Source organism: Dipodomys merriami, unplaced genomic scaffold, assembly GCF_024711535.1.
Source record: "Dipodomys merriami isolate MVZ:Mamm:240054 unplaced genomic scaffold, mDipMer1.0.p SCAF_34, whole genome shotgun sequence".
Taxonomy (NCBI): Eukaryota; Metazoa; Chordata; class Mammalia; order Rodentia; family Heteromyidae; genus Dipodomys; species Dipodomys merriami.
The window spans coordinates 12128858-12145118 of NW_027204937.1; the positions used below are offsets into that span (position 1 = coordinate 12128858).

The 16261-nt window shown below is 45.2% G+C and overlaps 1 protein-coding gene across 4 annotated transcripts in view; it reads left to right on the forward strand.

Moving 5' to 3' along the window:
* Positions 1-851: 851 nt before the first annotated feature.
* Positions 852-16261, forward strand: part of Mknk1 (MAPK interacting serine/threonine kinase 1) — a 39667-nt gene continuing 24257 nt past the window's right edge. For 2 of the 4 annotated variants that reach the window (XM_069987313.1, XM_069987317.1), the window contains exons 1-2: positions 13217-13313; positions 15365-15466. In XM_069987313.1, the coding sequence (XP_069843414.1) occupies positions 13298-13313; positions 15365-15466 (118 nt within the window). In that variant the 5' untranslated portion in view covers positions 13217-13297. Of the gene's footprint in view, positions 930-8563; positions 8777-13216; positions 13314-15364; positions 15467-16261 lie in introns of those variants that run through there. The other 2 variants (XM_069987314.1, XM_069987315.1) reach the window with 2 other exon arrangements.

The following is a 16261-nucleotide window of genomic DNA, read 5'->3' on the forward strand; positions in this document are numbered from 1 at the left end:
CAGCCTCAGGAAGTAGGACCTTCCGTCTATTTGACAATTGTTTTTCCTCCAAGAAATGAGCTTTTCAAAGTGCTTTCCCCCCTTGTTTTGTATTGAACCAACTCAAGGCCTCAAACAAAAATTTAAAGAAAACTTACAGAACTGGGTAGGGTAGTCAGAGCTGTAATCCCAGCATCTGGGAGACTGAATCAACATGATTGTGAGTTTGAAGCCAGTTTGAGCTACCATAAGTGAGATACTTCTCAGGAAGGAAGGAAGGAAAGAAGGAAGAAGGGAAAGAAGGGAGGGAGAGAGGGTTTAAGAGAGGGGAGGAAATTTTAAACAATAATTCTCCATTTGATTATTTTATTTTTTCCCGTCCTAGGGCTTGAACTCAGGGTCTAGGCGCTGAGCCACTTTGGGCTCAAGACTAGCTCTCTAGCACTTTGGGTCACAGCGCCACTTCCAGCTTTTTCTGAGTAGTTTACTGGAGGTAAGAGACTCACGGACTTTCCTGCCCAGGCTGGCTTTCAACCACGATTCTCAGATCTCAGACTCCTGAGTAGCTAGGATTACAGGCGTGAGCCACCGGCGCCCGGCTATTCTCCATTTTAGAAAAATACAGTAGCATTTAAAAATGTCCTTCCTAGCATGCAGAAGCACTTTATAAATAAAATTTACACCTGGGAGCCTCCCGCTCTACCAAGGAAAAGTGGATTAGCAGCAGGCCCCGCCCCTAGCCTGCAATCTCCCTCCCCCTCCGACTACGCCTGCGCAGTTTGCTCAGCCGGTCCTCCACGTGTAGCACCAGAGCGCAGGCGCGGTCCCGCCCCAGTCCGCCTCTGTCCGCTCGGGCCCGCCCCCCCCGCCGTAGCACCGCCTCTTCCGCGTTCTCGGCGCTGAGATCGGCAGGTGGGGGTGCGCGCAGCCGCTCCCGGTGGTCAACCCAGGTAAAGCCAGACAGCAAGGTTCACTCCCCCGGCGTCCCCGACCTGGGAAGAATGGGGGCGGGAGGGTCCTGTGCCCGGGAGGAGGTAGTTAGGGGCCTTCAGAGCGCCTCCGGGTCACGACCCGCTGCTGCTGCGGAGGGACAGCCGAAGGGGACAGTTTCTTAGGACTGTCCTCAGGGGTTTTTGTCTGTGATCTGTCGGGCCTCCGTCTGTACTAAGACCAGGGCGCAACAAGACGCCTAATCCGGGTCCCCCCTGCCTAGGGTCGGGGCCTGGCTTGTAACAGACCAGGTCTGGGTTGGTGCCCGAGGTCGGAGCTCAGCCTGCGCCAGGTTTGAGCCTCACACCTACCCAGGGATTAGGGCAAGGCTGTGGCAGAGCTCAAGACAGTCCAGTGTCGTGGGTAGTGTTTTGTGGAAGGAATATATAAAATGTACTGCTAAAAATTTAGCTGCTCTCATTTCTTTTGCAGTAGTCCTAATGAAAAAGTTCCTGCCTTGTTGCAGGTGGCGTCCAGTGGGGAGAGTTAGGAGTGTGGTTCAGTTTGTCTCCTTAGAGGGCCTTGGGGCGCTGTCCGTGGAAGACCACTAAGGCCAGACCAGACCATAGGAATGAAGTGTAGCTGGAAGTGTTTGACTTTGGGGTCAGGCAGCCCTGGGCTCACATTTCACCACTGCTGTGTCCCCTCTGGCAAGTCATTACCCCTCTCTTATCTGTCGAACCAGACCTGATAGGGTCCTTGTGAAGGCATCATAGGCTTATAGTAAGTCACTGGGAGTGGTACCTGTCGTGTGATAGTACACGATGAACTACGACAGTCAACTTTGGGGTACTTTCTTTTTCTTTTCTTTTCTTTTTCTTTTGGTCAGTCTTGGGGCTTGAACTCTGAGCCCGGGCACTGTCCCTTAGCTCTTCAGCTCAAGGCTAGTGCTCTACCACTGAGCCACAATGACCCTTCTGGTTTTCTGGTGGCTTACTGGAGATAAGAGTTTCACAGGCTTTCCTGCCTGGGCTGGCTTTGAACCACAATCAGATCTCAGCCTCCTGAGTAGCTAGGATTACAGGTGTGAGCCACCAGTGCCCTGCTTTGGGGTACTTTTGAGTTATCCTGGGAAAAAGTATGGGACCTGGCCTTGAAGTTTCTGTGGGGCTTACAGATCCAACTGATCTTGCAAGATGGCAGAAGGAACTAAAGCTATTTGCTGTTGCCCATATGTCAAGCACTAGCTGGGTAGTTGGTGCATAGAATCTCACTGAATCCTCAGTCTGGCCAGGTGCTTTTAGCCTACTGTCCTTACATCAGCCACTCTGAAGGGGGCCAGACTAGGAGTGCTATGAAGAAGAGATCCAGGTTTGGATTTTTATATGGAATTGAGCCAAGGAGGGCCTTTGATGCCCTTCCTCCTTCTGCTTCCACCTCAGCCTTTTCTCTTTCTGTAATCCGAGAGTTGACTAGGCTTTTGACTTTGTCTAGTAGTCCTATTACTCTATAGCAGATTTTGACAGTTGGAGGGTCTGGCAACTCAGATTTCATGAAGGCACCATGGAGAAGCAAAGCTCTGTGGACAGAAGCTGGTAGAGTACAGCAAATGTTTAGCTAGGATTGCACGGTCCCCTGTTATGTGGTTCCATAGTAATTCAATAATATGGTTCCTTTGGCATCCTCTTCATGGGTGCCCATGTCATCTTCTTGAGACTTTTCTGATCATGTTATATCTCTGCTCAGAAGCCTGTGCAAACTTCATTCCCTGCTATATATTTTGGTCTTCAGACTTATCAACAAATCCCTTCCTAATCTATCCCCAACCATTTTTCTTCCCTTGTTTCCTTTTGTTTCCCCAACCCTGATCCGTAGTCCCAGTCAAAATGAGTTAGTTCTGTTCCTCAAACATTCCCAACATGTTCCTGCTCCAGCCTTTCCTTTTATTTAGTACTCATCTGTGTGTGTGTGTGTGTGTGTGTGTGTGTGAGTGTCTGTGTCTGTGTCTGTGTGTCTGTCTACTGGCACTTGAATTCAGAGCCTTATGCTCTTACTCCATCACTTAAGCTATCCCTGCACTTCCAACTCTTTGCTACTTAACTGGAGATTAGATTATCTCAGATTTGTCTTCCAGGGCTGGCTCTGAACCTCAATCCTCAGATCTCAGCTTCCTACATAGCTAGGATTATAGGCTTAAGCCATTAGTGCCTAGCTTCCTCATCTTTTATGAGGCCTCTTTGGCTTCTCATTCTCCTGCTAAGATGATTACTGGATCAGTTACTCCTCTTCCTCTCTGTAGCTGAGACCAAACTCATAATAGCGCTCTCATCATGGCCTGCTTTAGGTATATCACCCCCATATGTACTCTGAGTACCTTAGTAGCAAGGGACTGTGTCTGTTTTATTCCTCTTGCTCCTGTCATATAGCTAGCCACACAGTAGTCCCCTGCAGTGTTTGTGGTTAAATGAGTCAATGACTTTTTTTTTTTATTTACTTGCTTTGTTTTATAAGCTGTCAGGTTTTAAAAGAGGACTTGGTGTTCCTTCTCTTTGTAGCTGAGGAAGGCCCTCATTTACACTGCTAATGACCTAATAACAGGCATCCAAGTGCAGGAATTCTACCCAAGCCAATATTCATTGCTGATGTCATTTTCAGGCCTTGTCTTCCCTTGGTTGTGAGTTTTTTGGGAGGGAACTTGCACTCTGTTCATGGATCTACACAGTCTGTGTTATACTTCATGCAAGAGAAAGCTCACAGGTGGCTGACTAATCAGTTACTCTGTCCTTGGCCTTGGCCAACAGTAATCCCTCCCATCTAGATCAGCAGCTAAAAATTCAAATTTTTCCTTGCCAATAGCTCCAACTTATGGAAGAGGAAGTTCTTTATCATTCATAAGAAAGTATACACTATTGAAGGCAGAAGGAGCTGAGGAACCATCTAGTCCTACTACCTTCATTTTCTTTCTAGGAAAGACCCAGAGAAGGAAAAGGTCTTGATGGAGATTATACAGAGTATAATTATTATATAGAGCAGGAATAGCTCTGGAAGTCCTAACTCTGGTTGTTGGTTTTTTTTTTTTTTTTTTTCATTTTGTTTTGCTTTGTTTTCCCCAGTTTACTGCCTTTGAGTTTTTTTTTTTTTTTTGCCGGTCATGGGGCCTGAACTCTGGGTCTGGGCACTGTCTCTCAGCTCTTCAGCTCAAGGCTAGCGCTCTACCACTTGAGCCACAGCGCCACTTCCGGCTTTTTCTGTTTATGTGGTGCTGAGGAATCCAACCCAGGGCCTCATGCTTGCAAGGCATGCACTCTACCGCTGAGCTACCTTCCCAGCCCCCTGCCTTTGGGTTTTTAAATATAATTTCAAAAGTTTATTTTTTTAAAATGTTTTGCGGTGGGGTCTCTCTGTGTTGTCCAGTCTGTACTCCAATTACTGAGCTCAAGCAGTCCTCTTGCCTAAGCCTCCCAAGTAGCTAAAACTACAGATGCACATCCCTATGCCCAGATGTACATTGCTAATATAATATCTAACATTTAGTGAGTGCTTACTGTGTGCCACTCACTGTTTTAAGTACTTTAACTATTTTATAGACTCAGAAACCAGAGCAAATAGAAATCATTAAAATCTGTTTTCAGATCTCACAATTCTGATTTTTAGTACAGCTTTAAGGCCATCATCTTGTACTCAGTGGAGTGGAACCATTTTCCAAAGAGCTTGCTTCCAGACCCTCTGTGAGTGAGAGCCATCCTGTATGTTGGGAGATGTCCCAAAAGGAGTCCATAGCATATTGGCATAATGGACAAAAGGAATGAAACAGGTCTACATGGAGTATTGGTAGATCTTAGGTTAGGAATATGAGTATACTTCATAACTTGCTTGCTGGGCTAGAGCAATAGCTTAGAGGTAGAGTACTTACCTAGCATGCACCACCACAAAAATTGCCTGTTTATTGTCAGGCAGCAAATGCATAGTTTTAGAAAAAAAAAAATTCAGGTCCAGGATCTTTCCATCAAAATTCCCAGTCTAAGGTAGAAAGATTCAATTCAATAAGCACATTATTGAGCTTGTGCTATGTACAGGCCTCTGGTATTGAGAAATACACACAGAGGACAACAACACATTTCCTGCTCTCCTGTAAGTAATTGTCTTCTTTCAAGCCTTCTCCCTCCAGTGTCGTTGGGAAGACAGATAAGTACATAAATAACTGAAATCAGACTGACTCTGGTAAATGTAGTAAGGAATGTAAACAAAGTGGGAGTGTGGGAGAAGGAGAAATCAATCCCCAGCCTGACCAGAGAATTCCTGATGGTGGGGCATTTGGAGAGAGTTCATTCCTGGGAGAAGCAGCAGTTTGAGTCCTGGTCTGGAGGCAGAAATGCAGGTGTGTGTGTGTGTGTGTGTGTGTGTGTGTGTGTGTGTGTGTGTGTGTGTGTGTGTGTGTGTGTGTGTGTGTGTGTGTGTGTGTGTGTGTGTGTGTGTGTGTGTGTGTGTGTGTGTGTGTGTGTGTGTGTGTGCAGTCTATTGGAAGGAGAAGAAGGAGACTTTGTAGGAAGGAAAATAAGCTGAAATGGCGGATTGTGGAGAACACTAGCATTTTCCGATGTATACTTTGTGTGTGTGTGTGTGTGTGTGTGTGTGTGTGTGTGTGTGTGTGTGTGTGTGTGTGTGTGTGTGTGTGTGTGTACAGTCTATTGGAAGGAGAGGAAGGAGACTTTGTAGGAAGGAAAATAAGCTGAAATGGCAGATTGTGGAGAACACTAGCATTTTCCGATGTATACTTTGTGATTTGCAACAGACAGACTATAATTTGTTTAATCCTAAGAGTCTCTGTAATATACAAATTATATATCCCCTATTTGTGTGTGTGTGTGTGTGTGTGTGTGTGTGTGTGTGTGTGTGTTGGTACTAGGGCTTGAACTCAGGGCTGGGCATTGTCCTTTAGCTTTGAATTGTCATTCAAAGCAGATACTCTACCACGTGAGCCACATCTCCCCTTCCAGTATTGCTTTGTTTTTGTTCTGGTCTTGGGGTTTGAACTCAGGGACTGGGAACTGCTCCCAGCTTTTGTGCTCAAGGCTAACATTCTACCACTTGAGCCACAACTCTACTTCTGATTTTTGGTGTTTAATTGGACGTAAGAGTTTCACAGACTTTCCTGCTGGGCTGGCTTCAAACTTCAATTCTCAAATCTCAACCTCCTAAGTAGTTAGGAGGTCCTCAGGCTCAGCCTCCTTCTCTTGAACAGGTTTTGGTTCACTTCAGAGGCTGCCTGTCATGTATTGCTTTACTTTTCTTGATTTGTGTGGTCTAAAGGAGTGGCAGAGAACATGAAGGTGGAGTCAGACAGCAGCTTCTCTCTAGGGAGATGATAGGTAGGGTATAGACTCTAGAGTTAGACTGTCTAGGTAGAGTCCTGCGACTGTCCTTCCATTGGCTAGCTGGGTGCCTCATCTCAGTTCTATCATCTGTAAAATGGGTATATGAATATTCCCTACCTCATGAAGTTGTTAGGAAAACTGAGTTAAAATATTAAATAGCACAGTGCCTGGCATGTAGTAGGTGTTCAATGTTAGCTTTAATGGCAATATTAGCAATGGCATGAATGCCCCATTTGGCACAATTTTTATAGAAAGCATATTCATTAGAGCTATTTTTCCACTTTCTTACTCTGACCTTGTTGTATTTTCTCATTCTGTGCCCCAGCAGGAAACTTGGAAATGCTAGATTACTCCATCACAAGATTGCAAAGCATGACACCACAAAAAAAAGTGCCCGCAGGAAAAGGGTCTATAAGAAGTCAGTGGCTTGACAGAAGAATCTGACTTGTGTCTTCCCTGACCTCCCTCCACAGTGAACAGGCCCAGTGCAATGTATCTGTTTCCTTCTGTGCAGCCTTCAGCAGAAGTGCTAAGCAAGACCACTCCAGTTCACTTGCCAAAAAACAACAGTACAGTATCTCTGGAGAAGTGCCTAGTTTGGCTCTTCTTTCTCTTCAGTTTAAATCCCTCTGGCCGTTGCTTAAGCCAGTTCTTATTGTTCCATTTTCCATGAATATGGAAAAGTTCCTTCTGATTATAAAGGGAGGATGAGATCAAGATTTTCTCATGAGAACCTTTTCTGTACTTAAAGCCGGAATCCATTTAGGCCTCATCTTCTCTTCTCCAGGCAAAACAGCCTGGGCTGCTTTCACTTCACCCGCAAAACCTATTTTCCATTGCTTGGATCACATTGGCTATGCTTCTTTTCTTTCTCTTCGGTTTTTCTCCTTCCTGGCAGGGACCCAGACTGCTCAGTCTGCTAATAAGAGTCCCACTAAAAGATTTTAAGGAGAGAATAACTTCAGAGGCTTCATTCATTTATTAGCATTTATTAAGCATCTGCCCTGAGTCAGGCTCTGTGCTGGGTATAGGGGAGCCAGAGCTGACCCAGACGTTAGTCTCTACCCTACCCCTAATTCAGTCGAAGGAGAAATGACATAAAACATCAGGGATACTGGAACTAAATCACGTACCATTGTGGGAAGCTGGAAATTATTTAGAGCAATCAGCTCGAAGCACCCCCTGGCTTCTAGCTTCTGGAAGGGAAGGATAAACATAGTGTATGATGGGAGGTCCACAGGAGCTCTGTTATTCTAGATTCGGTGGCATTTATTAAAGGTTTTAACACAAAGTGACAGGCTAAGGGCTGGCCTTTGGACCAAGGCTTGGACCCATGGACAAAGGCCATGAGTCTCGAAGGATGAGCTGGAGTTATTTTTCAAGAAGCTGTGTTCCTACTAAGGGAAAGCCCTACAGAATGACGATTTGAAGCTTATGTAGATGGAAGAGAAAGACACATTGGAAATGGGTGCAGTCACCCATTTGTCAGATGAGGTAATCTGACAAAGAAGAAATCAAGAGGAAGGAAGCTAGGGGTAGGAGTTGGGGACAAGTCCAGTTTTGGACATGTGGTTTGAGCTCATGTTGAAACATATCCAGCTTTCAGTTAGAACTCTTTCTTAGAAACTTTGGCACAAAGGCCCAGAACTCAGATTCAAGCATTTTCAGTGCTTTTCCCCTGGGAAAAAGGGCAAGTGCCTATTTATTCCATAGAGAAGAAGTTGACAAAGCAGCATGTCACTTTGACACATGATAGCTAAGAGCCACAGGATTAAAAATAGCAGTGGGCCTACAGAAATGAAATCATCACCTTGGAAGCGAGCAATAATTATACATTTGGCACAAAACTGTGTTTGTATCTGTGCCACCTACTGCTCTTAGGATCTACTTTATCTTTCTGGCACTGTTTGCTCTTTCTTATAAGACTTGTACCTGGCCTAGGAGACAGAGCCAAAGCTCATTCATCTCTAGAATGAGCAGCAGAGAGGTGTCAGCTTTTACCTTCCTCATGAAAAACGTCAGAGTGGTCAGAGGGGTTCATATCTGTCATCTTAATCTAGTTAGACCTTTTTGGGTCTGAAATCTCACAGTGAAAACAGAATCTGAAAGTTTTGTATGCTGACTCTTGTTAAATCTTTCAATGCTTAATATTTTCAGATAGTACCCTGTGGGACTTTTAAATATGGGGACATCTGTGGCTCTTGCGTGCCTATCTACTTCCTGGTTAACTCAGTGTTGGAGACCCTTGGGTTGATTGCTGTTTTTTCTGTGCCTCTTAGACAAGTCAGCATTTTGATATGCTTTCTACTTCTGCTTCTTGAAGATATCCATGCCAGATAAGATGAAACAGAGTCAGATGGAGAACTGAAAGACATCAGCTCAGCAGAGGCCAGTGAAACACTCTACGTGGCTGAAAGACACCAATGTTTGGATTCCTTGGTGATTTGAAGTTCACAGAGAATCACTACCCAGAAGCTGGAAATAACATACTAGTAAGACTGAATATATTGTTGCACAGGTCCTCTTACATTACCTCAGATTCAAATGATATGATAATTCCAGAGGAAAGGGTGTGCATGAGGTCATCTAAGCATAGGTGGTTTTCAGCATTTGGTTGGGCAGCTGGGCTTAGCTGTGTCAGTAACTGCCTGAAACAGGTAAGTGTTAGCGGGAACCCATTTCCTCCAGAATAAAATGGCAGAGTGTTGTAAGGAAAACTGTGTAGTAAGACATAATTATTTACTTTTAACTACACGAGTAAAAACAACTACATTATAACAGAACAAAATCAAATACAACCAAAGTATAAAAAGTAAAATTCAGCTGGGCACTGGTGGCTCACACTTGGAATTCTAGCTACTTAGGAGGCTGAGATCTGGAGGATCCTAGTTCAAAGCCAGCCCAAGCAGGAAGGTCTGTGAGACTCTTATCTCTATTTAACCAACAGAAAACCAGAAATGGAGCTGTGGCTCAAACTGTTTGAGTGCTAACCTTGATCACAAAAGCTCAAGGACAGTGCCCAGGCCCAGAGTTCAAGCCCTGGGGCTTGAACTGGTGAGGGGGTAGGGGGGAGAAAGTGAGGTTGGATACTAGGGAGATCAGTGATCAGTACCTGTGGTCTGTACCCTCATTCCTCCAGAACTCCTTAGCTCCTCTCATGGCTCTGTGAATTATCTAAACTGCTTCCTGTGCAGGTGGCAGGCTGACACTTGGATCTGTATCCTTAACACCTGCTACTCTTCCTTCCACTGCAATCAGTACTTGTTGGCTAATAGATTTCACAAGGAAATGAAAACATGTGTTCTATATTTAACAGAAAATAAGATAGCCAGATGCCTAGGAATGGAAATATTGGTAATTATTGATAATTTTGAGGCAGCTTTCAATCTGTCTTTGCCCCCCCCCCCCCCCTACTTCCTGCTCCAGCCAACCTGAGTGGCAGGCAGTGGCTCTAAGCAGCCATGCCACCTCTCCTGCAGGTCTCAGTCTGGTACAGTTTCCTTAGGTCCATCCTGGCAGTTCCACTCAGCCTTCAAGTGTGAGCTTAGCTGGAAGATTCTTACTGGAATAAGTACCCAACTAGGTTAGGGTACTTGTTAAATGAGTGAGTTAGTGCTGCTTTCATAGCTAGTTTTTTTCTTTTTCTTTTTTTGACAGTACTGAGTTGAACTTGGATCTTTACGCTTGCTAGGTAGGGCTCTTACCACTGATCTACATCTCCACCCCTGATTTTAATTTTTTTAATTGTTATTATAAAGGTGGTTTACAGAGGGGTTACAGTTACATAAGTCAGATAGAGTACGTTTCTTTTTGGACAGTGTCACCCCTTCACTTGCTCTCTCCCACTTGCTCTCTTTTCCTTCTATCCCCATCCACAAGTTGTATAGTTCATTTTCAACAGAGTGTCTAGTGAGTACCACTGTTACATTTGTTCAGCCTTTCTCTCTCCATTTCTGTGTCTCCCCTTACACACTCAATGACATATAAATGAACAAATAAGACAAAATGAAAAGAAAATGAAACAGCAATAAAGAAAAAGCCTCTTGTTTCCATTTCCTAGAGTTCGTTTCAATAAATACTGTTGTGTGAGATCAGATGCACATAGGCATTGCACTTTTGTTTTCCTCTCCTAAGAGTATCCTCCTTTGGTCTCACTGTGTGTGAATGCCTGCAGTCCTGTATCATTTATCACATCCCTATGTATTTTAGATCTAGCTTCTGCATATGAAAACATATTCCATTTGTCTCTCTGAGCTAGACTTACCTCACTTAACATGATTTGTTCTAGGTCTATCCAGTTTCCTGCAAATGACATGATATTATTCTTTCTAATCCAGCCCTGATTTTTGACAGTTATTTTGGAGATAGGATCTCATTTTAATCCTGGGCAAGTGCCTTGGTAGGATTCATCTATGTATAGCTAGGATAATAGACATGTGCCATCACACCCAGCTCTTTCTTGAAAAGGAACCATAAATTTTCTAGTCTTGCTTCCCAAGTAGCTAGGATTATAGGCATGATCCATCAGTGACCAACTTAGTTTCCTTTTTTTTTTTTTTTTGTCAGTTGTGGGGCTTGAACTCTGGGCTTGGGCTCTGTCCCTGCACTCTTCAGCTCAAGGTGAGTGCTCTACTGCTTGAGCCACAGTGCTACTTCTGGTTTTCTAGTGGTTTATTGGAGGTAAGAGTCTCATGGACTTTCCTGCCGGGGCTGGATTTTTTTTTTTCCAAGTAGAAGAAAAGATTTATTGCCAATAAAGCCGATGTGACCAAGTTCTCATGAGGAAAGGGAGAAAATGGCCCTGGGCTGGCTTTGAACCATGATCCTCAGATCTCAGCATCCTGAATAGCTAGGATTACAGGCATGAGCTACTGGTGCTTGGCTTAGTTTCTTATTTGATTCTCACAACAACCTGTGATGAAGTGAACCATCCTTACTCTTACCTGTTTAATACCTGATGCAGTTGATTCTCAAAGAAGCAAGAGCTATATAGAGTTAGGCACTGGTGGTCCAAAGCCAGCCCGGGCAGGAAAGTCTGTGAGACTCTTATCTCCAACAAACCACTAGAAAACAGGACGCGGTGCTGTGGCTCAAGTTGTAAAGCTAGCTTTGACCTTGACCTGAAGAGCACAGGGATAGCACCCAAGCCCAGAGTTCAGGCCCCACGACTGACAAAAAAAAAAAAATAGAGCTATATAGCTCTCATGTTCCAATGCTCAGGGGATTTTTTTGTTTCTTTTTTAAAAAGTAACATCTTTAAGGGGAAGGCATACTAAACTTTGAACTCGGCCTCACTCTTGCTTGGCAGATATTCTAGTGATTCATACTTCAATCCCTATTTGCAATGTTATTTTGAGAAAGAGTCTTGCTTTTTGCCTGGACCCATGCCAAGTCTGTGATTCTCCAATTTTATGCTTCCTGTCATAGCTAGGGTAACAGGCATGCACCACCACACACAGTTTATTCCGTTAAGATGAAATCCTTGAATGTTTCTGAGGACAGAGCAGGGATAGCCTCAAACTACAATCCTCTGGATTTCAACTTCCCCAGTAGCTAAGATTACAGATGTTAGCCACCATGCCTAGCAAAGAAACTTTCTGTATGTGTGTGTGTCTGTATGTACTGATCCTGGGGTTTAAACTTAGGGCCTGGGCCATTGTCACTGAACTTTTGTGCTCAAAGATGACACTCTACCACTTGAGCCATGGTTCCACTTCTGGATTTTTTTTTGATTACTTGGAGATAAGCCCAGCCTGGCTTTGAACCAGGATCCTCAGATCCCAGCCACCTGAGTAACTAGCATTACAGGCATGAGCCACCAGTGCCCAACTCATTAAAAAAAAAAAATACAAATAGCTTGTTTTCACTGGGTGCCCCGACTCACGCCTACAATCCTAGCCTCAGCCACAGCAGCCTTTCACTGTGCTGTCTGCAGGGCCCAAGTATGCTCATATTTGTTTCAGAGTGTGCATTAGTTATCTGTGCCCCGTTACCAGTTACTAGTCTGTCTGCATATGCCTAATTGACACACCCTGCCATATCACCTAGTATATGGGTTGTCCCGTGGCATTTCCATTTCAGCATAGTTTCTTTCTTTCTTTCTTTCTTTTTTTGATCAGTCATGGGGCTGGAACTCTGGGGCTTGGGTACTGTCCCTCAGCTCTTCAGCCCAAGGCTAGCACTCTACCACTTGAGCCACAGCACCACTTACGTTTTTTCTGGTGGTTAATTGGAGATAAGAGTCTTGCAGACTTTCTTGCCCGGGCTGGCTTTGAACTCCAATCCTCAGATCTCAGCCTCCTGAGTAGCTAGGATTACAGGCGTGAGGCACAGGCACCCGGCTTTTAGCACAGTTTCTGATGGAGGATATGTGTGTGACATTGTGCTACAATCTATAGGAGAAACAGTATGCACAGGGGACAATCTTGGCCTCTAGGAACACATGGAATGAGCTAGGCAAAGTAAAAGCAGTACTTAGCAGAGCTCTTCCCAGAGGGTTAGAGAGCAGAGGATGGAGCACCAGATAGTTCCGCACAGCAGCAGTACCTATGATTTGCCCCCAGATTGCACAAACTCTTAATTTATCTGGAGTTATTAGGGGGCTACAGAGAGGTAAGGACTTTTTAAGTTGGGTTCCATAGCCAAGAAGAATTCCTAGGCTGGGGAAATCAAGTGGGTCAAGAGTAGCTTGATTATGGTTCTACCTGAGGAAGCATTTGTCCAGTGACTGGTGCATACTGAATTAAGTCACTGCTAGTGACTCTAATGAAACTGAAGAGCCTGTGATCTGCCTCCAGATGGAGAAACAGCAACCCCTTGGTGGGATTATGACATCCCCTTCCCTCCTCTTCCTCCCTCTGTGAAAACAGAGAGGTTAACATATTTTTTCATGTCACTGTCTTCCTATGTTTTTCCTTCCTAGTTTCAAAAACAACTCTCCCCCAGCAAGTTCTCTTTGCAAGGAAAGTCTTAACCACTTGTCCCTTCTGGCGTACCCTCTCCCATTGAGCTCCATGCAGAATAGACCAGGTACTCTATCTTTGTGTGTGAAGCCATAAAATCTAATATTGAGTGTGTGGCGCTGCCCAGAGGTATGCTGCTTCCACAGGAGGCCCTGCGGCCCTGCTGTGGTAAAGAGCAAGCATAAATTGCTGCTAACAGGGTTAGAGCCATAAGTGTGGCTGAGCCTCCCCTGTGAGTCACAATGCCGCCAGCTCTCCTGCTGATCTGCACTACCTGCCTGATGGCTATTTCGCTTGTTGGCAGGCCCACCATTGGAATGTGGACAGGGAGGGTGAAGGAAGCTGGAACCAAAAATCTGTCCACTGACATCTGTCTACTCCACACTTGGCTTTCAGTGCTGATGGAACGGCAGTTGACAATGGGCTACACTGTCCCTCTGGGCTGTTCAGGACAAGGGCCCAGTGACCCCTCCTTAAGGTCCCAAAGATGAGTGACCCTGTGTCTTATTTCCCAGCCATTTCTGCTTTTTTTTCTTCTCATTTACCTGGTTACTGTGAGTATTCCAGTGCCTGTGTTTACATTTAATTGTTTAATTCATAGGGCATTGCTGTCCTATGTTACAGCTTGTGCGTGAAGCTGGAATACATTTTGAGATCCTCTATGGATTCCTTTTGCCTAGTTGGTTATCTGTTCTCATTGAAAATCTTCTGTCATCAGAGTCCCAAAGTGGAAGGAAGAATGCACCTAAATTGAGCTGTCAGACACTTAGCTTTCTGGATCTCGGTGTTGAAAGGACCATTCCGTGTGCTTCCTCATAATGGCTGCCATGTGCTCACCTCTGGGAATAGTATAGAGACTGCATTGGCTCTAATCAACCTTCCATCACATTCAGCCAGACCCTCCCTCAGAGAAGGGACTGGGCCATTCCCCTCCATAGGCAGAAAGCCAGCTTCCATTTTAAAATCTCTCAGAGAAGAAGAAGAAGAAAAAAAAAGCAAAACAAAAAGCCCAACAACCCAGAGCCTCTGTTTATTGAAGGTTGGTGTAAAAGTCCTTCACATCATCTGCCCCATCAGCACTCAAGTGCCTCTATTTTAGAAGGATGTGGAGGTTTAATCACCCTGGTGGGGATTTAGACCCAGAGACTTCGGAGAAATCTTATTATTTCTAACTGCAGGCAAAGAGTATTAAGGCTCCACTCTGGATCAGGGGCATGACATGTTCTATAAGTAATTTATCTTTAACAGGGGAAGGCCCCTCCTAGAGTGTCCTAGAAACAGAACTGCAATTGGGCACTGGTTCATTGTTCCCCTTTTCTCTTTCCCAGTCTCCTGCTGTTTCTTTCTGTCCTGACCCTTTCCTGCCCAGTCTGTCCCAGGTCTGTGTTTGCCTCATGAATCCTCCCTTTAAAGACATGGGGAGCCAGGTGCCTGCCAGGGAAAGATAATGATGTTTTTGTAATAAGTGACCTCATCAAGCCGCCTGGTATAGACCTGTCATCTGCAGGCTATTGAGTGGTCCCTCCTTGCACCCCCTCTCAGGAAGGCACTGGGGAGGAGAGAGAATGCTGTTGGGCTGCATGGGCACTCTGGTCAGTGCTCCTGGATGTGGAGGAATTTGGAGCTGTTCTTAACACTATCCCATCCCTCTTGTTACTTTCCCAGCAGCAGTTGCAACCCTGTGCTCATCCACAGGGATGCTGTTGGGGCCTCTGATTTTATCCACAGCCCCTATTCCCACACCTTTCCAGTCCATCTCTCTGAGTCCTGCCTTTCTGGTGCTGAGGCTGAAGGCTGTCACTGGTAGGGCCCTGCTGTGGATCCCTTGTTCCAGTGGGGGAATATGGTTTGCTAGCAGATCTAAATCCATGTGCTAATGAGCTTGGTGAAGGCTTCTAATCTAGCCTGCTTGTCTGAGTTTCTTTCCACAGTTAATGATCTCCTGTAATGGTTTTGCCTTTAGTTTTGCCTTCTGGGTCAAAACAAATCAATAGTCCTCACAGATATTTAAAAACCATCAGTGTAAAGCTCCTGAGTCTCCCCCTTTTCTCCCTCTGGGTAAACTTACTGTTCGATCAGTACACTGCTACTCCCCTTGTATCTCCTCTTGTCTCCCAGAGATGGGCAGCAGCGAGCCCCTTCCCATCGTGGACAGTGACAAGAGAAGAAAGAAGAAGCGGAAGTCCCGGGCCACTGACTCCTTGCCGGGAAGGTTTGAAGGTTAGTCTTAGATTTGAGCCTGTGGTTTCCCATGAGGAGGGAGCATCCTGGTGTTTATTGTCCAAATCACAGGATGCCCTATGTTAGAGCCAGCTGTGGTCATCTGGGTGATAGAAGAAGACAGAAGTGAGTGAATTTACACAAAGGAATGACACAGAGTGAGTAGGTATGGGAAAAGCTCTCAGACAATACACTCACCTCCAAGCACTCCCTTGGCAGGCAGAAAGGCCAGTCAAGTGAGATCCTTGTGTAAACCAGCTCCTCTGCAGACATGGTCCTTCCCCAGTGCTTCCTGGAAGGGATGTGGAGAGGCAGAACAACCACAGAAGAGGAAGCAAGAATGACTGCAGATGACACTGCTATCTTCTCTCAATAGAGAATTGAGCTCCCAGAGATTGCAGCTATGTGTGCAGTGTTTGACTTCCTTTTAGTGTGTGTGTGTGGTATTCAGAGAACATGACATGTGTCATCATTTTGGACGTTCTATATGAGAGATCAGACTCTGCACTGGTCTGTCCTCGCTGGCCTTTGATGGAAGGATGGATTCACTGGGTACCTCTGCTAAGGACCAGAAGGACCAATAACTGCTCCTGAGAGTCACGTGTCCCAGCACCTGTTTCCTTTCTTTCTCTCCTGGGCCCTCTTCCTGGCCTTGCAGACACACCAGTTAGTTGATTGTTTTGAGCAGTATTCTGATAACAAGCACTCTATGAGTGAGGAATATTGGTTACCATTGGTTACACATGCTGACATGTGTAAAGAGCAAATGCCAAAGTGTGCACTGTGGGAGAATAC